Raw genomic sequence first — 26,080 nt, forward strand, 5'->3', positions numbered from 1 at the left:
GATGTCGAACCAAGTCATCAGCGCGGCTGCTGATGTCTCTTCTGGCGGCGCATGGGTATTGCCATGGAGTCAACCAACGGCGCCACGCTTGGCTTCGCCTTACATCCTGCAAGCCAGAGGCTCAACGGGTGGCCAACCTGCCTTTCTCGGGGGAAACCCTGTTTGGCAAGCATGCGGACGACGAGATGGCCCGCATGAAAGCGGAGGCCGAGACCCCGACAGCTGTCTGGTTGGAGAAGACCTACCGCCCGTTCCAGAGACGGTTCGGGGCGCAAGGCAGAGGGCGAGGGCAGGCTTCGGGACAGCAGCAGCAGTTCCGGAGGCCCTTCCAGAAGCGCCAGAAGGGCAGAGGTGGCCAACAGTCCGCAGCGGCAAACAAGGGCCCGGCTGGGTCTAGGCCCTGAGCAGTTACTTCCCCTACATCCGTTACCCCCTCCGGTGGGGGGGGGGGGGGGGAAGCGGTCAATTTTTTTCTGGCAGAGTGGAGAAAAATTACTCTGGACAAGTGGGTGCTGAATATTGTTTGCAATGGATACAGTCTTCGGTACACCAGCCCGCCTCCAGCAATTCCACCTGTCAGCTCGCAGTTTCAGCTGCGCGAGCTCCAGGTGGAGGCCGATACCCTGTTAAGGAAAAGGGTGATAGAAGACGTACCTCTGTCTCAAAGGGGAAGAGGTCTGTACTCTCGGTTCTTTCTGGTTCGCAAGAAGGACAAGAACGAGTTCAGGCCCATTCTGGATTTGCGACAAGCAAACAAGTGGATTCGCAGAGAGAAATTTCACATGCTGTCGTTGCATCAGATTTATCCCCAGCTGCAACAGGGAGACTGGCTATGTGCTATAGACCTACAGGATGCGTACTTCCATGTGCCCATTGCATACAAACACAGGAAGTTCCAGCGATTCCAAGTCGGCGCCAATCATTATCAGTACACAGTACTGCCATTCGGGCTGAAGTCTGTGCCCAGAACATTCTCTAAGTGCATGGCAGTGGTAGCTGCACACCTGAGGAAGAACAAGGTGTTTGTCTATCCGTACCTGGACGATTGGTTGATCAAGGCCTCCTTCTCGGAAGCTCAAGCGCACTTCCAGAAGGCGTGCGTTCTCTTGAACAAGCCGGGGTTGCACATCAACATGTCCAAGTCTGTCCCGACTCCGGTCCAGTGCATACAGTACTTGGGAGCCTCCATCAATACGCTGTCAGCAAGCGTGTCTCCTTCGGAGAGACGATTATCACTCCTTCGGAAGGCTCAGGCTCTTATGACCGCTCCATCTACAACAGTGAAGACGGTGTCTTCTCTACTGGGGTCGATGGCCTCTTGTATCTTCCTCACGCAACACGCACGGCTGCACATGAGACCATTGCAGGAGTGCTTGGAGGATCAGTGGTATCAGAGGAAGGGGTCTTGGGACGATAATATAGGACTGTCTCTGCATGCTCTTCAGTCTCTGAAGTGGTGGTGTTCAGTAGAGAATCTCCTGAGAGGGGTTCCCTTCCACAAGGACATTCCCACACAGACTATCGTGATGGATGCGTCCATGACTGGGGAGCGCTTTCCGGGGAGTTACAGATCCAGGGTACGTGGTCCCAGATGGAGTCCAGGTATCACATCAATTTCCTGGTACTCAGAGCTGTTCACTTGGCACTGAAGGCCTTTTATCTGTCCTTCCAGACCAACTCTCTGCTTGTACAGACGGACAATACGACCACGATGTATTACCTCAACAAGCAGGGGGGGGGGGGGCTCGATCACGCACTCTGTCGCAGGAGGGGCAGGCTATCTGGCGCTGGCTTCTAGCCAGAGGACTGACAAGAACGGCTACCCATCTACCAGGTGTGCAGAATGTTCAGGCGGACGCACTGAGCAGACTGATTCAGGAAAACCACGAATGGGTCATAAACTACTAAGTTCTAGGAGAAGTCTTTGCAAGGTGGGGGACTCCAGACGTAGATCTGTTCGCCACCGCCGAAAACAGCAAATGCTGAGACTTCGCCTCCAGGTACTACCAGCAGGGGACGCTGGGGAATGGATTATGGGTCAACTGGTCAAACAGCTTTCTGTACGCTTTTCCACCCATTCCCCTGAGTCCAAGTCAATCCAGATGGACGCGAGTGCCATGGTCAAAGGGGCCGGTAGAGGAACTGTTTGAAATGGCCCTTTTTTCAGTGTTATCCCCAAACCTTTTGCTTTTCCTGACCTGCTGTTTTAGGACTCTGTGCACTTTACCCCTGCTATTCAGTGTTAAAGTACATACACTCTGTTGTAAATTGTGTTATGGCTTGGTATTTCCATGATTGGCATATTTGATATAGTAGTCAGTGACCCTAGCAAAGTGCACAGTGTGTGCCAGGGCCCATAAATCACATGCTACTTGTGGGCCTGCAGCACTGACTGTGCCACCCACAGGAGTAGTCCTGAAAATGTAACTCCGACCTGCCACTGCAGAATATGCGTGCAGTTTGTAACTGCCATGTCGACTTGCAAGTGCACCGACTTGCTAGGCCCTAACCTTCCCTTTTCTTACATGAGTCACCGCTAAGGTAGGCCTCGGGTACCTCTGTGGGCAGGGTACAGTGTATGTGAAAGGTAGAACATGCCCTGATGTGTGGCATGTCCTGATAGTGAAATACTACCAATTTTGTTTTTCACCATTGTAAGGCTATCTGCCTCCTAGGATAGAATGGGAGTTAATTTATAATATGTAATAAATATAACTTCCGATTGGGACCAGATTGGATGATAATGTTTGATATGCCTGTAATCTGAATGTTAAAATTCATCGTTAATAAGGGGGATTTTTACATTCGGTCTTTGAAAATACCACTTTTAGAAAGGAGGTAGTTTCTTGCTTAGCCATCCAATGTGCCGCTGGAAGGATGCGTATTGACTGTCTGGCTTTGGAGTGACGGGGGCTGGGGATGCGCAGTGGCTCACGAGAGTCTGGATGAGTCCAAACTGGGCTGAATAGACCTGGGCTGCATTTAGAGTAGTGGGAGATTTCCTTGCACCTGATAGGGCCTGGTCTGCTGCAGACCATGCTTTCTGCGCCTCCTGCTGGGCAACTACACAGAGGATAGAACTGGTTCTGGCTGGGCACAGGGCTTCTCTGCCTGAGCACACTGGAATTTTGGGTACAAGTACTGGGGCCCAGCCCACTGTAAAATTCTTTTGGAACCAAGAAGATTGCCAAGATGAAGAGCTGGAAAAGCTTTGAGGGACTACCACTTTGCTGTGTGCTTTGCTGTGTTGTCCCGCAGTGGCTGCTTCTGTCTTTTCCAGTGAAAGGACTGGACTCCACTTTCTGCAATTTTCTATTTGTGAGTTTCTCCAAGGGCTTGATGTATAGCTTGCTCTTTGTTGAAGTCTCAGGAACAGCAAGGACTTCAAGTTCATCTGTTGCCAGCACTGGGAACTGTTTTGTTCTGCAAAAGAAGAAAAAGCAGCTGCCGACTGTCCTGAAGGCACCGCATAGGGCACCGCCGCACTTTGCACCGCCGCACTTTGCACGCAACCCTGGTCTCACCGACTCTGGCACTCGACGCTGCCACAAAGCAGCGGCTTGCACCACGGTCTGTGGGCACAGCACTCCATAACGGCTATCCTCATACCGCCACCCTGGAATCCCCAACCCCACCGCTCCACGCCAACATCAATGCCGCTGCTTGCACAGTGGATCGAGGGCACCACTCGTAAGGTACAATGCACCGCCCTCATCCCGCATCGCAGCCTTGGCCTGCCGGTGCCATCGACTCGAGTTTGTCAGCTGACAACAGCGCTTCAACAATAAAGACGCTGCCTGCACCGTGACCTGCCAGCACTGCGACGAGCCCAGCATCACTTTGCACCGCAGCTCTCGTCTCACCGTCACCGCTGGATGACAGTCACCAAGCCGTTGCCTGCACCGCAACCCGAGAGCACCACTGCACTTCGCACCGCAGCCCTGACACCTGCCGGTGCTCCCGACTTCAACTGCGAGTTCAATCTGCAATGTGTAAGATCCGTCTTCATAAGATTACAGAAGACAGAGGTGAAGATGATGATCTCTTATTAAGCTCAAGGTATAAGAGACCCCATCCAACGCTCGGGACTGGCAACTGTCTTCTGACTAGATGCTCAGCCTTCCCTAGCAACATAAGAATTCCACATTCCACACAATGTTAAAGAACACATGCTTATGTAACTTAATGTAAGACATTACATTATCTCCCCCCTAATATAACAACATATTACCCCAACAATTAAAAGGAACAAGAAGACAAATTATAAAGTATGAGTATAACACAATCTTGAAACATAGAGGGGCGTCTAACTGCCCTTTTGAGGTCTCACTTTCACAACCACAGAAGGCATAGATGTGGTGGAAGTTGAGGATGAAAGTGAGGTTGATACCTCTACGGCAAGACATTTAAACACAATATTGAGATTCCATACTCTGCGGTCACTGGTCTTGACAGCATTCTTAAAGACCTTAATCACCTTAAATGGTTTGCTAAATTTAGAACATCCTGAATCAAGACTGGGCGACTTGATTTTTATCCAATCACCCACAGACACCACTGTTTCCTTTGTAGCTTTGCGACCATAAAACCAAACTTTACACTTCTCTAGCACTTTTTTCTCCTCCTTCCACCCTTCAATACAGCCAACATTCACATCAACCAAGGTTCTTTTTGCTAACACTCATGAAGGATAAACTTCAACATTAGGCACTCTTCCCTTAAAGGCGGCACTGTTTGAGGAATGTGGTGTAAACCATATATTCCCTTACTTTCTTTCTCATAGCCTGTTCCCAGTTATTGCATGACACAATAGCTTGCTGTAAACATTCTTTCAAGACTTTTACGAACCTCTCAACCAAACCATTACATTCGGGATGATAGAGGGCTGCCCTTTTGTGTTTAATACCTCTTGAGGAAAGTCTTCAAAAACCTTTGAAGTAAATTGAACTCCATTGTCCGACAACAATGAAGGAAAGCCTTCCCTTTCGAACAACTCATCTAGGAATTCAATTACTACCATAGATTCTACTGAGTTTACAATCTTAATTGCAGGCCAACGTGAGTGCATATTCATACACACCAAGACTTACTGATCTCACCGGGCCTAAAATATCAATGGAAATATCACACCATGGTCCTTCAGAGTGTTACCTTTTTACCATATACTGTGTCCTGCATTTCAAGATCTTGTCACAGCTAGCACACTCTAGACAATTTCTAACAACCCTTTCCACATGGGCATCAACACCAGGCCACCAATAAGCTTCTCATTCTCTTTTGTCTTAACATTCCCCAAGTTACTAGAATGAGCACGTTCCAGCAAACCATTCCAAAGTTCCTGTGGAGGAACTAATTTACTACCTCTTAAAAGGATACGATCTACCACAGCCAATTCCTCCTTGACCTGCCAGGACCCTTTAACTTCGTCACTGCAGTCTTTTTTTTTATCACACCGACTCAAGATCATGGAAATGACTTTCTGCAACACTTCATCTTTGGTTAACTCCTTCCAGTCCTTCTCAGAAATTATCCCCTCTCTGAGACAGACATCAACTTATTCATTAAATTCTTCACCATCAAACCATTCACCTTCATCCTGAACAGTAGCGGTAGCTACATCACATACATTTCCTAATCTGGATAAACAATACGCTAACTTACTGCTGGCTCCCGGAAGATAGTTAACCAAAAAGTTAAATTCCTGTAAAGCCACCACCCATTTTCTGATGCGGTGAGACACCAAATCAATACCTTTCTTGGAAAAAACTTCCTTCAACGGTTTGTGATCAGTTAAAACTGACAGCCCCACAAAAACTTGCATTACTTACGTATGGCCCAAAATATCGCCAGTGCTTCCCTCTCAATGACCGAATAATTGAACTCTGCATCTCTCAAAGGCCTTGAAAAAAACAAAATAGCCTTGTCCTCTCCTTCCCCTTTTTGCAAAAGTACAGATCCAAGACCCTTTGAGCTAGCATCAGTCATTAAGTAGGATGCTTTCTTGGGATCAAAGCTACCTAAATCTGGAGCTTTGTTAAAGACCTATCAAATTCTGAAACTCTTCATCACATGCCTTGCACCAGACCAACTCGCACCCTTTGCAAGGATCACAAAACATTTGAGGAATCTTAAAGTTAGGAATGAGTTTATGATAAATTCAGTCATCCCTAAAAATTTCACAAGTTTGTCCTTATCTTGGGGTGTCCTTAGATTGGAAATAGTGTTAATCAGGGCCGGTTTAGGTTTAATACCATTAGATGACAAAAGATGCCCAAGATTTTCAATTTCTGCAATGTCAAAGCGACACTTGCCTGCTCTCGGGGTGAGACCTGCATCACACCGTCTTCTTAAGACTACCCTCAACCTATTATCATGCTAATTTGTATCCGTTCCAAACACCAGCACATCAGCTTGGTAAATTCTCTCACCCTCTGCACCCTTCAAAATGCGCTCCCTAACTCTCTGAAATACAGAGGCAGCAGAAATTAGGCCAAACGGCATCTTCAAAAATGTAAAAGTACTAAAAGGTGTTACAAACGTGGTGAGATCTTGAGACAAGGGATGTAATTTGACCTGGTGGTAGGCTGAGGTCAAATCAAGGGAGAAGTGTTTGGCACCATTTAGCAACCATAACATTTCATTGATATTAGGTAGAGGGTAGTAATCGACTACCAGAGCCTTATTTATCTCCCTCAAGTCCACACAGAGCCTAGCCTCCCCTTTGGCCTTGCGGGTTATAACAATGGGAGATAGCCATTTTGTGGCCTACTTCTTGTATAATGCCATTGGCTACTAACTTGTCCAGTTCAACTTTCATGCTTTCCTTTGCCAAAAGTGGTACATTCCAAACCTTAGCTACTTTAGGTAGTGCATTATGCCTAACTTTAATATGATGGTGGTAGTTCTTGAGACATCCCAGTTTCGCCTCAAAAACCTTACCAAAATCCTTGACCCATGACTTGCGTTTACCACCAACTTGGCTTACAGAAGGTAACTTTTAGGCACACCGAAGGATTCTTATTGGTAAATCACGTTGATGGAACCAGCTATTGAAGGAATCTCCCTTCATGGATACGTACACCTTTCCAGGCACAATTCTGCCCTTAAAATCGATAGTACCTCAAAAGCAGCCGAACGGATCAATGATTTCCCCACTGTATCCGCTCTGTTTGATATCAGTTTGCCTTTCTTTGCAAAATGTTTAGGAATCAGTCACCTTAGCCCCCAAGTCAAACATTTTTACAGGGGCATCATTAATCAGAACAACCTCCATCGGGCCATCACCACCAGAAGCTTGAGTTGACAAATATTCGTTATGTCCGAATCAGAATAGTTTTCATACAAATCTATCTCTTAACTTTTTTAGATCCTTCCCCTGATCTACAACATTTTGTAAAATGACCTCTGCGCCCACACACACTACATGAGGCTTTCAACCCAGGGCAACCTTTCAAATTGGCTATGTGTCCTGAATTGCCGCACCTAAAACACTTGCCAGAGAATGGCTTTAGATACAAGTGGTTTGTTCTCAGTTTTAGCAGAAGTTTTAGGTCTTGAAGTTTTTTCCTTTTCAACAGCTAAAACACTTTCACCATTCTTTTTAACTATCATTTTTACGTATGGTGTCTACACATGCCTTGGAATGTTCGTGGGTTTTTGCAATAGTTAGAACCTCATGGAGAGACTGTCTTTATGCCACAAACTATCATGAGCTTTGTCAATCGTACAGCCTAACATAAATTGGTCACAGACGTTCATCCAAGGATGCAGCAAAATTACACGTGGCAGCAAGTTTGCTCTATTCAGTAATGTATTGTTCCCAAGACTCATCTTGCCTCTACATCCTCCTTCCAAATGGTACCTTTCAAGGACAGTGCTGAACTTTGGAAGATAGTGTAAATCCAATTTTCTTTTTACAGAAACCTCAAATTCATTTAAATTTGCAGCATCTCCATCTGAGAGGTTGGGAAGATGCTCAAAAACCTCCTGACCCTCAGAACACAAACAATGCATTAATAGGGAAGTTTTCCTTTCAGCACTGAAGGACGTGCCACAGACCCTTGTATGATGTGTAAAAACCTTCTATTTGATCCATGAAAGAGTAGGTTCACTGGAAGATAAGGAGGTGCAGGTACATTTTGCATAGTTGAAAGAGGGCAGGTAAGTATAACACAGCTAAGAGAAAAGATATAACTTTTAGCTTTACCTGTGTAGGAGTAAATGTGACAGACCGCACAGGATACTCTTGTAAAACAGAATGAGCAAAAACCTCAAATCTATGAAAGTAATAGTATCCTAATAAACAAACAAATAAGCAATTTGAATGAATTCTTTTGTAGAATATCAAGAATTGTACCTTTTTTTTTTTACATCAAATCAGCTGTGAGGACACACTTGAAGAGAAGATGAGATGTGCGTGTCCGCGTTGAAGCAACATGACCCGCATAAACACAAAAGAAAGCTGTTTGTGTCAGCGACTTGATTTGTAATAAACGCTGTGCGTATCAGCCGAAATAGGCAGCTGACACACAAGAACGCAAGTGAAAGATGTGCGTGTCAGCAAGTAAGTTTGTGATAATACGTGCCGTGCGTGTGAGTAAAATAGTATGCTGGCCAACACGCTTCAAAAACAGAACAGCTGTGCGGGTCAGCGGAGTGATCGTCAGCACAGTGTCTTGGAAACGGGAGGAAACCCATTTCAAGATGGTGGAGTCAACGTGAATAGACACCACGTACAAGCGAGGTGACACAGGGTAAGTCACATTTGTGAGAAGTCACTGGTACCCATGCACTGGGAAGATGTCGTCGCGGAACCATAGCATGGTGGAAACAAAGCAGAACAGCAACATGTCATCCACAGCAACCGCCAACAGAAAAGTGGTAGGGCCGTTTGTTGTTTACTTATGTTCTCCACTCGTGCAGGGACAGCATACACTCTTAAAAGAAACAGAGCAATTCCGAGGCAATTTACCCCAAAATTTAAAAAAGGCACCTCATGAAATATAACAATAATAGCAAGATAAGACCAAGTTCAGAAGCTCAAATCGATAAAGAGCAAGGACCACCACAGCTAGTACTCTTTCAGACGTACAGTCAATCAAGAACAGATTCTTTTGTAGCCAGAAACCACGAAGTGAAGTAGAAAGAGATGCAGATTGACTGGTGTAGCACTTGCGTAGCAGGATAAAGGTCTTGCACACATGTAGATCTAAACTCATACACCTCACCAGATCCTAGCTTAAAAGCGGGTGTGCTGGATATGAAGCGCAGGGTGATATTCTCCTTATGAAGGGATAAGATGGGTAGTGTAGATGTTTGAAGAATCTTGCTTTAAAAAAAATCCTTAAATTGTGCTGAGATCTCGGAGCATAAGTAGGAGTTCTACAATTTTCCATCGTTGCCATATGTAAGATCCGTCTTCATAAGATTACAGGAGACAGAGGTGAAGATGATGATCTCTTTATTAAGCTCAAGGTATCAGTTGCCATTCCTGAGCGTTGGATGGGTCTCTGTCTTCTGACTAGATGCTCAGCCTTCCATAGCAACAGAAGAATTCCACATTCCACACTGTTGAACACATGCTCATGTAACTTAATGCAAGACTTTACACAATGCATGTGACTTCAAGGGCCCGACAACGCCTACACTGGCCTCCGGAACAGACTACTGGGGACACCAGATCTTTGGGGCTCATTGAGAGGTCGCCAACGCCCTGCACTTCTAAAGGACTTGGTTTGCGAGTCTTCCCGACACTGTAGCTGGCCTGCAACGCAGCCAGAATTGTTTGGATTTGTTGTTCACGACATCGTGATGCCCCCAGACTGAGCTATTGACTTCAAGGAACTGTAGTTCAAGTCTATTTTGATGAAGATTTCTGAGCATTGTGGTGAATTTATTATCGTTTTTGGTCTTGTTTGAAGTATATAGAAATATTGGATATTTTTCTAAACTGGTGTCCTTTTGTAGTGTTTTCACTGTATTACTGTTGGTTATGTGCTAATGACTTATACACTGCCTCTGAGCTAAACCGGTTTGCTCGTGCCAAGCTACCAAGGGGGTGAGCAGGGGTTATTTTAGAAGACCAAAACCTACTAAAGAAATCAAGACCAAACTGGCTAGGGCATATGATAAGGTTAAATGGAAAGAAAAGGGAGAGGAAATGTCTTTACAAATATCCCTGAAACAAGGTGTGTTGAAGTTACAGAGAGTATTACCAACTGCTCCTTTTTAGGAGGACGACAATGGTCCAGGATTTTAGAATGTCGGCCAGGATAGACCACCTCTATGTCCACACAGAGTAACTAGCATTTGCAGAAAGACCAGGAAAGTGAGGACAAATGTCTAGGAATTTATCGGAGTAGAGCCGACAAGTGACTGAGTTTAGCACCAGAGTTGTATAACCAAAGAGGAAAATACTGTATTCCCAAGTAACTTTAACCCCTCCATGCAGTATCAGGCAGTGAGGATTTAGAACAATATTTGGAGGTCATGGAAAGCTTTAGAGCAATATTTCCAAATGAAGAAGAAAATACCCTATCTACCCCCCCCAGATCATAACGAAATAGATAGGTATGTGTTAGTTGTATATGGTTTTAACATCGGAATTGAAGATGTTATGGACTTTATCTAATGGTTTTTAGATTTTTTTTATTAACATGTTGATAACCAGAGAAGGGGAGGGGGCGATGCCACTAATGGCACCCTTGAGAGAAGTACCTGGGTTTGACCAGCTTCTATACCACGTCTAAGTACCATGCACCAAGTCAGAATTGCTGTCCTTTTCCAAAGGTTACCCAGATATTGGAGAAACCCTGAGGAGTGGTATGCTAGGAGTGAGAAGATATTGAGCATTGGGAACATTTTTGTGCATTCTTCCGCCATCCTCAGATATTTGGCTAAAGTGTAGATATGAGGACCGAACTGACCTTGAACTAAGTTAACAAGATATACAACACGTACAGAATACTAGAGATGCAGATACAAGGTACCTAAAATATTGGGCTTACACTCAGAATTAGTGTTAAGGATGCAACATAGAGTGGCTCATAAAAGGATAAATTGACAGAAATCGATAGTTGTAAGCAAGGAAAAGTATTTCTCCACTTCCTTTTCTGGATTACAAAAGACTTTTGCAGCTCATAGTGGCATGGAAGTATCAGACATGGGAACTCCACAGCATTATCAAGTTGCCTTGTAAATGGCTTACAAGATCAAGAAATGCATCCATATGTATGAGCCTACCTGGGAGTTAAGCCCCTTACTGAAGTTTTGACTATTGCAAAATATTATGAAGAGATGCAGGCCCAGGAGGAAGCCTGTAAAGATAAACAAAAAATTAAAGGGAAAGTTTTTTTTTTTTTACAACATTTGCAAAGGGAAAGATGTATTCATACTATTTTGTGGTTACATGGGTGGAGGATGGGGATATTCAGCACCCCCTATAGGTGTAAAGATGACCCCATCGAAACTGGATGTCACCACTGCAAGCCTCCCGAACATTGGGTAAGGGAGGGCCCTCATCTACAGCGTGGTCAGAGGGGTAGGTTAGTACAGAGGGGACGGCCACAAAGGGGAGCAGGAAACAGCACACAACACTTAATCATACCAGAAGTATCAAAACATATTACTCAGATGACCTCTTTGATGCAGGTAATTATTTTGATAGGAAACAGATGGTCACTGTTCCATTACCAGAGTGGGACTTTGTTGAATTGAGGGACCCAAGAGGTTATATGGAAATAGTGACTATTCAAACACTGCTTTATATTAATAGACAAATGCCCATTAAATGCATTAGATATAGATCTTAAATGCACCAATGTCACTATCTTGGGTGACCTCCGCATCCATTTTGATAACGCAGTTTTTTATCTAACTACTTTTGTGATGGTGGGCCTTGCTGTGCTTGACATTCAGCTTATCACCAACTCCCTCCCTCCCCCACCCACCCACATCACTTGTCATTTGTTGGCTCCTGATTTCTTGAACCTTTGAAATTCAGACTAAACAGTCTCTTCATCTGCCATGATCTGAAAAACGTTGTCGCTCTCTCGCTCTCTCGCTCTCTCTCGCTCTCTCGCTCGCTCTCTCTTGAAACTGCCAGAAGTTGAAGCCTGGATGAGCCTCCATTCTCTGAAATCTAATGGAAACCAGACCGAGGTTTTGCTAGTGGGCAACCACCCCCTCTTTGTGGTCCTCCTATTTGGCCTTCTACTATGGGTAGGCCCCCCCTTCCCCGTTCAGGTGTTGAAAAGACTGGAAGCATGGCTAGATGACAAGCTGTCCATTCATCATCAGTTAATTAAGGTGGATGCCACGTGCTCTGGCATCCATAAATGACTGAAGAAATCTTTGGCATACCTTCCAGTTTCTGCTCAATGAACAATAATCCAGGCTCTGGTGATTTCCAGACTGGACCACGTAAGTGTTTTAGATCTGGGTGTTACAAAATCCTGGCTCAAATGGCTCCAAATTGTTCAAAATGTGGCAGCGAGTCCAGTTTAAGGCCATTTGCTACATGCACAGGTGCTTTGTTAATACTGGGCCAATATATCAGACTATTGGTGTCTGGATACATTCCAAAACATGCACTTCATAGGTTTAGTGAGTCCTGCTACAATGGCCAGGCATTTGCCCATCTCTGCCCTAAGCTGTAGAATGACCCGTCACACTCATTGAGAGCCTGCAAATCACTTAAATCAAATAATGAAGGCCTATCACAAGCAATTAAATGTCTCAGATTGCTGGATTTGCTTAATGCTTCCCTCTGTAATAAAAGCATGAAATGCTTCTGATGCCGTTGAGTTTGCCGCTTAATGATTCTTGTTATATTCTATTTAAAGCAGTGATCGCCTCTTGTTTTGGGTCAGATGGGTACTGATATCAGATGCAAATACAGTGATGAAATATTGGAACCATTAAATTGCACAGTCAGAGGAGAATTCACCCTAATGGGATGCTTTCAATGATAGTTTTATGACTAAACTATATAGGTAATATGCCCAGAGTATGAATGCCTCTAACTCTTCTGCTCGGTTCCTCAGATAACTGCCTTATGGGTAACGAGAGGGCATGGGCAATTGCGTATCCCATCAAATGGATCATGAGATGGGATGAAGTAACTTTACCCATGTATTTAGTTTGGCCATGGCCTCCAGGCTATCGCTACCAGTAGGAGGAGAGAGCATTTATTTGGTTTGTGAACAGAAAACATAACCTTGGCTGCCTCAAGTTTGGGGAGGGTCATGGTGTTTGGGCCTAGTGCTCCCCGGTATCAGACACAATCATAAAGAACAAGTCTGCAAAGATCAATTAAACTGTTTAGTAAGAGGGAGAAGGGAAATAGATCTGACTGATGCCTCTGTGCAGGAGTTTGGTTATTTGGCACTAGGAATACTAACTGGGTGTAGCCATGAATTCTAGAAAATAAATCAAGTAGGCCATCAGTTGGAATCCACAATAAATGTAACAAAAGCCCTAGGTAACCGAATGGTAGAAATGGTAGCCTTGAGGTAGGTAATGCTTCAAAATTATATTGCTAGATATGCTTCTTTCTGAAAATGGTTGTGTAAAATGATACGTATTTAATGTTGCATATTGATCCCCGATAACTCTCCAAGTGTTTACAAAGCAATAGAGAATTTACTTGACATAGGAGTACAAGTGCTTGATTTTGCTGAACAAACGTGATGGGGATATTTCTTCTCGGTTTGAGGCTTGGACTATATTGAAAGGCATGATCTTCATTGTGATAATTATTCTGGCATGTTTGTGTATAAATAGAACTCCAACATGCCGCTGAATGTCTGTTAGTGTGTCAACCTATGCCTGCAACAAATGGTATTCAGACTAATGCTCTTATAATGAAGGATGATGGGGATAGAGGAGAGGTAAATAGTTGGAGAAGTGAAGGGTTCAAAGGGTGGAATGAGAGTGAATAAAAAGGACTGCACTGAACAGTTTAACTATATTGCACAACTTGATCTGTCTATTGCCCTCTTGCCCTTTGTGTAATAACATCTTGTATTCTACTCCCCTTGATATGTGTGAAACTGTCTTTCTATCTTTGTACTACAGCCAATATGAGTTATATGCACTGCTTAAGGGAAGCAGAACATTTTTTAACACTGGTTTATGTGAATGAGCTGGTGCTGACTGCACTTTCTAACACGCTATGTATGAATATTGGGAAATTCCACAGCTTGAAATATTGTGCGAAAGACTATAAATGTGAGCTGGTTGCATCCAGAGTTTCTTCGAAGTGCCTGGCTTCACATCGCAGTTCGAACTTGGAATAAACTGTCTCCACAACTGGGACTCTTTGTCTCATTTGCTGTACCAGATTGAGCATTCACATTTGTTGCCCATCCTTGCTTCTTGCAAAGAATCATGCTTCAAAGAGTCCCCAAATATCAGTGGAATAACTTTATGAAGAAAGTGTTGGTGCTTTTTGTATTCCTTCTTTAATTTAACCAATCTTCTCATGCCAATCATACTGCAGTAACCTATGGCAAAGGACTACTGGTGGTCTTGTTCATGCTTGAGATTTTTGTTTACCACAAGTAAATGTTTTCTATTCTTCCAGCAGAAAAAAAAATAGACGATCTTGTGGCTTGTACCACAAACGCCTTAAATATAAATGAAGATTTGACCTGCAAACTGTGCCAGGGTCTCTTTCAGAACCCAGTGCTCCTGAAGTGTGGCCATGACTTCTGCCGGACCTGCATTGATGGAGCATGTGTTGGCAGGGTGATTGGCTCTTGTCCGGTCTGCAAGGCTAATTTCATTCGTGGAGATCATAGACCTATCATGGCGCTGGCCAGACTGGTTGAAAGGGTGAAGGAGGAATTCCAGATTAACACCAGCAAAGAGTATTGCGGGGACCAACTGGAGAATCAGAAAGACATCTGTAAGAATGGAAAATGCAAAGTGCAGTGTGAAGACCACCAAGAGAAGCTGCAGTTCTTCTGCAAGGATGATGGAGTGCTGATATGTATCATCTGCCGTGATGCACCCAAGCACGCTGACCACGTCTTCATGCCCGTCCAGAAGGCAGTTGGAATGTACAAGGTACGTGTTTTGTGGCTGCTGAGTGCAGGCCTACTACTTTTTTGACCCAGTTTTCACTAGTTCTATTTTAAATCTTTTGGTCTTGTGTAGATGTGAGTTTAAGTACGTAGACGAATGCCTTTTTCTTTGTCTACTGACTCAAATCTCTAGGTTTGATTGGCTGCAGAGTTGGAGGCGAGCAAAAGTTAATGTGCCAGTGGTAAAAGCAGTAGAGGCTTTGAACTGTTGCTGCTTGATATATTGTAATGAACTTCTGTTTTCTAAATTCTAGACCTGTAAATTCATTCCTGTATACTTCCCTATGATTAGACTCGTCCAATCAAGGATGTTTTCATCCGGTTCTTGGCAGCTGCTAGTTTGATCTCTGCCTGAAGGCTTTCATTTGCTAGCTGCTGGTACATTGATATGAGGGGGAAATCGTTCCATTTGCAAGAGATCAATTGCAAGTAACCAGTGCAACTAGTAACTATACTTTGATTTCTAGCCATAGTGTTGCACACTGTTCTTGCATGTCCTTGACACATTATTGTGGCTAAACTTGTGTATATCCAGATATAGGTAATGCATTTGTGCTTGCATAACTCAACAGCTCATGATCGTATGTAGTTAACTCCAATGTGAGCCAGCGTAGGAATAGAGTATGAACTTTACCATGGGTAGATATAGTGGTAAATGAAGAGCTTTTTTGGAACTTACTACATTGTTCTTGCTCATTTATCTGGATGTGGCACCATATTTGAATTCCTGGAGCTGTTGTCAAATCTGTGCCATCACACACTCCTAACTTCTCTAGAGATGCATTGGCGGGCCTCCCGATGATTGGTGGGGCTAGACATTCCATTAGCCGGGGAGAATGCATCACTGCAAGAACGGTTTGCTGCCTCTTGCAGCAGCCCAGTCTCACCTGCTAACACTGGGGTTCTAGGTGTTTCACCACGGCACATTTCCAGCAACTATGCCACCAGGGCTGGGGGCTATGATGGCACTTGTCATTTATTGTTTAAAGAATTGTAATCCTTATCCCTAATTCATTTACTGGCCTTCTTTCTCCTTCTAATGAGAGGGAGGTAACCTCCTAACTGTTAAACCTCTGCAAGAGATGGTGCCCTCTTGTACAGTTTTTCTCCAACTAGACTCCGCTTCCACCCACCCCTTAATCCCTGCAATACATCAGATGCCGCCCAACTTAAAGCTTTAAATTAATTGTCCATTGTTTTCATTTTCCACATTAGGGCTTGTACAGTTATGCAGGCACCTTTAGAACTTGTTGAAGCACTCCACTTTAGTGCATTTATAACTTAAACTGAGTTAAAAATCTGTCATTGGGTTGTGTGGCCTAGCAAAGTGCAGGAGCAGAGAAAGCCTCATGGAAAGTGCCCTGTCCTGCGCGGCAACTGAGGCAGATTGTGCGGAACATCTGCATCTCCCAGCTAGAGCAGAGAGCGAAACGTGTTGTGGGCTGGGAAGCTTGTAGCTCTGGGCTGAAGGAGGAAGGCAGTGGCACCGATGCCTATAGAGCCCAAACATTTGACCACCGCTTCCAGTGAGGTGGCCCTAGAGGAGATACCAGAGCTTGGGTGGGCTGACCTGCCTTGTGGCGACTCCCGCAAAACCGAGGAAGACACCCGCAGCCCACAGTGCTCTGAGAGCCAACCTGTAGTTGGACTTGAGGGCCCCTGGTGGCCCTCCTCCATTGAACTGATGCAGACTAACATGGCACCCCATGATACCTGTGGGGTGGCGTGCTCGGTCCCCCACTGGACTCTGGGCCATTAAGTGACTTCCTGGGGCCCAGCCACTCTGCATAGGTGATGACTTGGCCTACCGTGGATTTCTGACAAACCATCCGGTAGTGAGATGTAGGAGCAGCACTGCAGGCCCCCACTGAGCCAGATCTGGGTCTAATGGCTACCCCCAGCACATGCACAAGTGGCTGGCCTGGAGTGGACATGGGGGTGCATATTGTCTGCTAGCGGTGTTTCATCTCCAGACAGTCCCTGGCCATTAAACTAATAGTTCCTGGCCTCGGCGATGAGAGAGGCTGTTGGGCCACTGGAGGGGCCCGCACACAGGAGCAAGTGAAGTGCTGTGGGGTGCCAGACTGCAAGAGGCACACCTCTGAAGCTCCACATGGCAAGAGCAGAGAATCCTCCCACCCATCCCCAGACGGAGGGTGGGATAGAACTGATGACCCACAGGCTGCAACGAAGCAGCATGTTGGCACATGGGACCCACCGTGGAGATCTCCCTGAACACTCCTGGGCCCATTTGCAAGTGGCTGTGGGACAACATTACTCTTAATTGCCGTGCTCCCGCAATCCTGGACTTGCTGACCCACAGGTAAATAGACCTGGTGCAGAGAAGTGTGAAGTTCTTTCAACAGCTGGGGTTGACTGACCTCAGGAGCCCGACTTAGTTTTTGTGTGGACACAGCAAGGCGGCAGCAGCACCAACACAAGCATACTCTGACCGGAGAGCCTGGCTGACTGGACAACCTCTGACATCAGCGGCCAGGGTGGGTCAACCCTGCAGTCCCCTGGAATGTACCATATGTCAGGACAGGCCCATCGCTCAATATACCACCACATGCACCAAAGAATGTGGCGCTGATCATGCCGTGGACCTGCCGGAAGGGGACCAAGAGCCGTCCAGGGCTAAACTGCTGGAAGCTATCCAGGGCTCCTGGACCACACTTGAACATAAAATAGACCATGTCTATTGATATTAATCTCACTCTTTTGGTCCCAAGAGTTTGCAGACAGTCACAATCACTGAAGGCAACCTCTCTGAGCTACAAGGTGAAGGTGTGGCCTTCAAGAGTCACATGGCCCAGATGACCACGGTCAGAGATGTGCTGGAGCATCACGTTGAAGATGCTGAGGGTCGCTACTGGCGTAGCAACATCAGTGTATTGGAGTTCCCCGATAGGGCAGAAGTGGCTTCTGCAGAAAAGTTCTTAGAGGACTGGGTGCAGACTGAGCTTAAGCCAAAGGGCCTGTCGGACTTTTTCATAGTGAAGGGAGAACATAAGGCACAATCCCACTCCACTCACCCACTGCCATCATATCAAAAATCCTCAGCTACCACAACAATGACCGTATCCTTCAAGTTACCCGGGAGCAGGCTTTACCCCTCTTTGGAAACCACATGATAGCCATCTACCTGGACTGCACAAAATGGGTACATGAACAGTGCAAATCTTCCCTAAGTGTTGAGCAAAAGCTGAGCACTACAATGTAATACATGCTCTTGCACCCAGTGAAACAGTCCTATGATTGGAACACAGGTATAAGTCTGTGATACCCCGACTGGGGAGCAGCAAGCAGCAGAACCAGGGACCCCAATGTGGGGGGGGGGGCTCAGTTGTGACCACTCTACAAGGAGTTGCAAAAAACCACAGTTGATGGACAGAATGTAGAACAATGTCATACATTCACCCCAGTACAAGGATCTGGGCCTAAATCCATCGTTTTTTTTGCACACCACCCTGGGTTAGACACTGGCTATATGCAAATCAGCTCTGACCCTGTGCCTCATGGGAACAGTCCAGTCCGAACTACCAAGCCATGTCTTTCCTAGACCGGAATCAAGCATCCAAGGACCGGTTTCTGGCTATCAGCCTTCATCAGCCTGGATAGCTTGACTCCAGTGGTGTGGAGAGCCTGGACTCACGTCTGAGCATACCCAGCCCACTCGGGATGAAAATTGCAAAAAACCTATGCTCAGACGTGAGTCCCAGGCTCTCCACACCACTGGAGTCAAGCTATCCAGGCTGATGAAGGCTGATAGCCAGAAACCGGTCCTTGGATGCTGGATTCCGGTCTGGGAAAGACATGGCTTGGTAGTTCGGACTGGACTGTTCCCATGAGGCACAGGGTCAGAGCTGATTTGCATATAGCCAGTGTCTAACCCAGGGTGGTGTGGAGTGCACAAAAACGATGGATTTAGGCCCAGATCCTTGTACTGGGGTGAGATGTATGACATTGTTCTACATTCTGTCCATCAACTGTGTTTTTTGGACTCTACAAGGAGTACCTTAACCACCCCTTCCCCCCCTCCCTCCCAAATAGGGTTCTCAGAGGGTGACTATCAGTGAGGATTGGACCCTACAGATACATTCATAAGTGCAAGACCTAGAACTGGGCAATATCTCTTAACCACTTGCTGAGACTGGGGCCCGAGCCCAGTGATGGACTTTGTATCCGATACCATGGTCACCCCAGAGGTGGGGATTGGTGATGACGGACTGGGATACTGTTGGACTTGGCCCTTCTGGCAGGTTCACCCCTGAACTTTTTGCTTTTAATTGTGACTTAGTGTTGGTGGTTTTTGGCTTCTGCGCACTTTCACTGTGTCCCAGTGTAAAGTGCGTGCGCACTCTGAGTGCGTGTGGTGAGGTTGGCCTGCCCTCCCATAGGAATGCATGGGGAATGTATGTGTCCCTGGTAGTTCCTGATGCGTGGGGAGTGCAGGTGCGGACTCGTGTGATTTAAATGCTGCGCGATGTGTGCGGTGTTATTGTGTCTAGTGTGGAAGTGCCACTTCTAGAAGTTGGCATGTATGTGAATTGACTGTCTGGCTTGTGATTGGCTGGAGCTGGCTGGTGAGCCTGGCTCCAGGAGTCAGGATGGGTCTACCCCAGTGGTGAATAGAGAGATTGACAGTCAGATGGGTGGGAGGAGTGCACCTGGGACCTGAATCGGGCTGGGCTTTCCCCACACAATGCTTGCTCCGCCCCCTGTGGTGAGACTGATGTCCCTAGTCTGACTAGTGAATGGTGAGGGGCTGAGCATAACAGTGCTCCAAAACCAGCTGCGACTGGTTTTCCCCCACTCTACAGACAAAGGATTTAGGTGTATAAAAAGGGGTTGTGACCCCTTACAAAAGGTTCTCTGTTCCTGATCCTAATCTGAGGGGGCCTGCTGCTGCTGGGCGCCAGGAGGACCGCCACTGGGGACTGCCTCCCTGCCTGGAGGGCCCTGTGAGCTTGCCCCTGGGCCTAGCATTAGCCCCCCTGCCTTTCTCTTCCTAAGGACCTTGTAGCTGAACTTTGACCTGAAGCACCTGGGGAGCGCTATGCCCCGAGTGCTTGGGAGCGCTTCTATTTTTACCTGCAGCCCCGAGCTGCGCTCGCCATGCAGAGGGAGTCTCCGGCGTGGGGATCCCCCTGCCCTTGTGCCCGGATTAAGCGTGTGCCTACCCCGCAATTGTGTGCCTTTGAACGGGTGCCTACCCCGTATTCTGCCCCTTTATTTTGACCCCTGATGGGTGCCCACCCCGCCAGGGACACTGCCGTAATTAGTTATTAATTTATTTAACGGGTGCCTACCCCGTGTTGCAGGCAGCCTGCCCGGAGTACGTAGAGGGCCGCCGCACTGCCTGCGGCGACAGGAAGCGGACGGGAGCCCACCCCGTGCTCCTGTGACCCGGAAGGAACTTGCCACGTCATCCCCCGGGGCTCCCAAGAGCGAGGGAGAGCCCCGGACAGCCTGCTGGTGCCCCTCGAGGAGAAGAGAGCGGCTGAACGTGCAGGCGGGGCTCTGGTGTTGGAAGGGAGCCCTGCGCTGCCCAAAGAAGAAAGGGAACCGGCAGACAAGTGACCGGAGACCAAGGAGCAGCCAGAGGAGCCCCGCAGTCTCACCAGTGAGTGGGGGATCCTCGGGCCAGTGCTGTGGGAAGGGGGGGGAGTTGGGGCACATTGCCGGTGCCCTCTCCTCCCGCTGGTGATCTCGAGCCCACGAGTGCTCCGGGGGACATCGTTAGAGGGGGCGTCGGGGCTCATTGCCGGTGCCCGCCCCCCTCCTGCCTGTGCTATCTTTGTTTTCGGGCCACATTTGTCAGACCCCAAGAGGCTCAAAGGGGGGCATTTTGTTTAGAGCCCACGAGGCTCCTCCAATGACGGTGGTATTTTAGGGGGTAGAGCGGCCCCGGTTGGCAGCGGGCTGCTCCCCCAGTTTGGAGGGCACACATTTCCTTAGAGCCACAAGGCTCCCACATTGGGAGGGACCCTGAAGTGCAGGTGTTTCCACAGGAAGTGGACGGGAGCCCACCCCGCGCTCCTGTGACCCGGGAGGAACTTGCCACGTCATCCCCCGGGGCTCCCAAGTGCGAGGGAGAGCTTGTTGTTGTCGTCGTCGTCCCACAAGGCTCCTGGGGGCATTTTGTAGGGAGAGGCTCCAACGTTGTGTGGCAGCAGTTGTTCAGAGCCCACGAGGCTCCCACAGTGTTTTTGGGCCCTACTGTGTTTATTTAGAGACCAGAGGAGATCTCCAGCTGCCCAGAACTTAGTGGGCAGCTGCTTCGTTTAGGCCTGATCCTTTGCGCAATCTTCTGTGGCTGCCTGCACAGCCTGCCCGAACATTGTGGACACAGTTCTAGCCCCTGAGAGGCCAAGTTGGCCTAGAGACAGTTCCATGTGTTGGGCTCTTGCGTGGGGTACATGTTTTTGCCCCATGTGATCTTTGCGCAATTTGGGACTACCTGCCTAATGTGATTTATGCATCATGCGTAAAGATTCTGGCCAACCTCTGAATGTGTTTTCATGCTTAGGAGGTTGTTTTTCCTAGTATAGGTTATACCAGTGAGTTAGATTCCCTGCGTGATATTTGCCTAAGGTGTTTAGGATTGCGTAGGTGGTACTTACCTTTTACCAGTGGTTACTGGTTGTGTGCTACATTTGCTATTTTGGTGCTACTGTTATTTTATGTTCTATGTGCTTAGCGGTATTTCTATAAAGTGCTAATTCTACCGAGTGCTAGTTCTAAAAGTGCTTATTCCTGACAGTGGTCCATGTGACCCTGTCCAATGTATATAATCCCCTGTAAATTCTGCACGTGCCTATGGCACATTGTAAAGTATGTGTTTAATGTGTTTGGTATAATACAAAGGCTATTTTTATATATAACCCTGTGAGGAGTTTCCTTTGTGGTGGGCCTTGGGTGTTGCTGGGTGTGCGCGCAAACGCTTTACACACCGCCTCTGAGATAAGCCTGACTGCTCGTGCCAAGCTACTAAGGGGGTGAGCAGGGGTTATCTTGACGGATAACTTCCTTGCCCTGACGTAGAATGGTGGTTTCTGCCTGGCTTTGGCTCAAGTCACAGCCAACCGGAAATCACCATTTCTAACATACCTTTGGTTTGAGACTGTGAATTAGACCATTTGCAATGGAGAGGAAGCTAGGATATTGTGTGCGGATATGAGCGGCTGGCTGGTTTGGTGGGGTTGGTAGTGGTGGAGTGTTAGGCGGTCCCCGTTGGACAGGCTGGGATGCAATGCAAGTCCTGGCACAAGCAAATAAGGCACATAGTCAAACAGCTGTGCTGTATTTGTCCATGGGGGGAGTTTTGGTTTGTATGGTTTATTTGTGTTTTGGACAGCAGTTGAGAGTAGGGATGATACGGTGGGGGGAGAGGAGGCTTACACCAGAATGCACAGAGGGTGATTGCGGGGTGACTTCAGAATCCCGATTTAGAATATCCAGGGTTTAGGGATTCTACATTAAGAGGTATAGGGTATTCATCTTAAAGGCATAAAATCACTAAACCCATATGACGGTACAAAAGGGGGTGGTGATGGACAGAGCATCTGAACCAATCAAACACTCACACCCAGTCAAAAGATCTGGGTTTGATCCATCACCATTCTTTAGCTCACTCCGCCACCCCAGTTCAGACATGGCCATATGCAAATCAGTCTGACCCTGTGCCTCATGGGAACAGTCCAGCCCGAACTGCCAAGCCATGCCCTCCCTGGACCGGAAACAAGCTTCCGAGGACCGGTTTCTGGCATTCCAGCCGTCTTCATCCCGGCTTTCTTGAATCCAGTGGCAAAGTGAGCAAGGGACTCACGTCTGAGCATACCCTGCCACACTTATGGCAGCCAAAGTGGTACAAAAGGGGGTGGTGATGGACAGAGCATCTGAACCAATCAAACACTCACACCCAGTCAAAAGATCTGGGTTTGATCCATCACCGTTCTTTAGCCCACTCAAACCCATATGACGGCAGCACTTAGCAGGTTAATGCAGAATATGGGCTGAGAGGATGTCTAGTGGATGAGCCACCCCACCCAGAGGGTATACACATGCCATTCCATGACATATTCGACCTTCAGCGGGTTCATCGGATACAGGTAGCAGGGATCCTGCAATCAGAGGACATTGTGGTGACACTCCTCTACTGCTTTCTAGAAGATCACTCCACAGTCAGTTGCACAATAGACTGGAGAGGTCTCACACAAAGTGTCATGGAGGATGCCGGTGGGTATCCTAACGGACCCACCTGGGAGGGAAGTATTATCACAGACACTGACAGATTACATGGGCAAAGGAATGCGAGGCCCTTAAAGTAGCAAGGAGGGGAGCAAGCCTGGGACTAGCGTGTGGAGTGCAACAGTCGCAGGCAGATTTAAGTTGGGACTAAATGGCGCTGGCCTCAATACAGATGGGGTCCTTACCTACCCCTGAGGTACGCAGGAGAAAACTGTGTGGCAGGTGAGTAGCAGATATCTGACCTTATTTTCATACAAGTATACACGTAAACCATATAGATGATTTCATAGAGAGGGTGACAAATCGGGTAGGCTCCTGTCCTGGAGCCTTCCTGGGAGCACACTCCCCCACTTAAAACACACCTGATGACATGGGGCACTAGTGTCACCACTAGGGCGAGCATAGTGGGCACGTACCGAGAGCACTTGCAGCGAGTGTACACTGCGGACCCGCATATAATTCTCAACCAATCTCCATTCTTAGAGAGCCTGGACATGCCCAGGCTTGGACCAGCAGTTGCCGAGACCCTGTACACCCCATAGAACTTAAGGCGCTAAGGACCACATTAAGTATCCTTCCACAGGCTAAGGGGGCAATGGCTTCTCACCTAAATGTTATCGTTCTCAGCGACTATCGTGCATGTCCTCCTTGAGGTGGTCTTTGAGGTGCGCGACAGGGGGTGCTGCTGCAGACTATGGAGGTAGATATGTACGTTCCTCAAACTGGGCTGTGACCAGGCTGATCCTGCAGCATACTCACCATGATTAATTCAGACTTGAGCGTCCTATGTAAATAAACTACACGCCAACTGATTGACCACACTCATGTTCCACTTGGTCCATGAAGACCAGTGCGGGGTCCAGTGACTGGTAGTTCTAGTCCAGTCACCTACTTGCTGCCTGCCAAAAAAAAATCTGCTCTAGCAATTCTGGTTCATTCTCTGCACCTTGGCTCTAATCCGAAGCAGCTGACTGAGCCTTGGGAAAACTGATTGCTGATGACATGGCTAGGTCTTGATCCTGGCTCCCGATCCCTTGTCTTTCCCCACCAGTAGAGGCACTTTGTCAGTATATCCCTCCCTGTGTAAGGGGATTGCAGATTCCGGTTAGCTATGCAGGGTTGATTGCCCCATGCACATTGACCACATGGTCAGCACCACAATTGCGTCTTCCTCTGTCTCTTATTGGAAAGTTTGGCTTGCACAGTCATGCATTCCGGTCCAAACACAAGTAACCAATCTGCCTCCTTCAGTCTCCATGCAATTTGTTAAATATGCATGGATTTGATAATCCTTTTAAAGGAGAAGTTTCATTTTTCTCCAGAAATGTGGAGTGCATGGTTCTCTTCTGGACTCTACTTGTAGTTGCACAGCTCCCCGCATGCGGTCTCCTTTTAAAAAGGAGGGTTAGGTATGCAAGTCAAAGACTTTACACGAGAGGACAAACCAGGAGACTCTTGGTAGATTTTTAGAATGTGCATACAGCATCATATATTTGAGAGCAAATGAAAAATTACATAAACAGTTATGACCGCACTGTAAGCTAAAATGCATGAACACGAATTGACCCTGGTGCTTGAATGTGAAAGTGACAGTGGCGACGCAAGTGACAATTGGTGATCAGCAAAAGAACGGCCCAAAATGTGAGCAATAATATACAGTGAATGGGGTGGTTCCAGACATAAATGTATGGTTGACAAAAGAATTGAGAACTATTTCGTTGGAACCACGGAGGTGGCGCCTTTAGTCGCGCTGAAGGGTCGATGGCGTTTTGATCCAGTGACTCTGGATAATCATCAGGACAGGGTTGTCAAATAATCGCAGTGCTTTGGGAGGTGTGGGTGCCCGCTTCAAGGATGCTTTGAGGGGCACCATGGCGTCAGGCAGGTCGGTGGAGTCCTCTGACTTCTAGCTTGGTTACAGTATTGGGAGGCACTCAGTGGGGTAGCGCCAAGGTCGTGTGCGGTGTGCCGGGGCTTGAATTACAGGATGACCGCCACGTTTGTTTGCGGTTCCTTTGACAACCCCGTCGTTCTCTTTCGCTGATCACCAATTGTCACTTGCGTCGCCACTTTGTGTCACCTTCACATTCACACACCAAGGTCAATTCGGGTTGTTCACGCATTTTACCTTACAGTACGGTCATAACGGTTTATGTAATTTTATCTTTTGCTCTCCAATATATGATGCTGTATGCACAATCTACAAATCTACCAAGAGTCTCCTGGTTTGTCCCCTCGTGTAAAGTCTTTGACTTACATACCTAACAGTCCTCCTTAACTACACCAGTTGAGATATTGTTTGCTCCACGTACCTACCCTAATCTCAACTCTGTTTATGGGTTACACTCCTGTTTTAGACAAGTCTCCTATTAAAAGACGTGAAGATTGCCTTAAACTAATGTACTTTTTTTTTTGTCTGTAGATGCTGGTATGGTGGAGTGGGCTTCTGTCAGACTATTTGACCTACCACATAGTTTGTGTTTTACAATTTCAGTCCTGCATTTCTCAGTGATGTCCTGTTGCTTTTTAAAGTTATTTATCATGTATCCTATGTGTTCAAGCACCATCATAGAACACACATGCCTCGGTTTGCTCTTGGGAGCAAATTACACTCCTCGGACGATACATAAATCTCATTTGGTACTGCATAGCCTTCAAACAACCGCATTAACTGTCACCAACATGCCTAGAAGGGCTTCTACCTCTCTGGTGGTTTTACAACCCAATCGCACTCGGTGACT

The 26,080-nt window shown here is 47.0% G+C and overlaps 1 protein-coding gene across 3 annotated transcripts in view; it reads left to right on the forward strand.

The window, feature by feature from the left end:
* Nucleotides 1-26,080, forward strand: part of LOC144768698 (zinc-binding protein A33-like) — a 200,108-nt gene that overhangs the window by 59,310 nt on the left and 114,718 nt on the right. For 2 of the 3 annotated variants that reach the window (XM_078652561.1, XM_078652559.1), the window contains exon 3: nucleotides 14,585-15,069. In XM_078652561.1, the coding sequence (XP_078508687.1) occupies nucleotides 14,585-15,069 (485 nt within the window). The remainder of the gene's footprint in view (nucleotides 1-14,584; nucleotides 15,070-26,080) is intronic. The other variant, XM_078652560.1, reaches the window with a different exon arrangement.

The sequence above is a fragment of the Lissotriton helveticus genome, chromosome 7 (assembly GCF_964261635.1).
Source record: "Lissotriton helveticus chromosome 7, aLisHel1.1, whole genome shotgun sequence".
Taxonomy (NCBI): domain Eukaryota; kingdom Metazoa; phylum Chordata; class Amphibia; order Caudata; family Salamandridae; genus Lissotriton; species Lissotriton helveticus.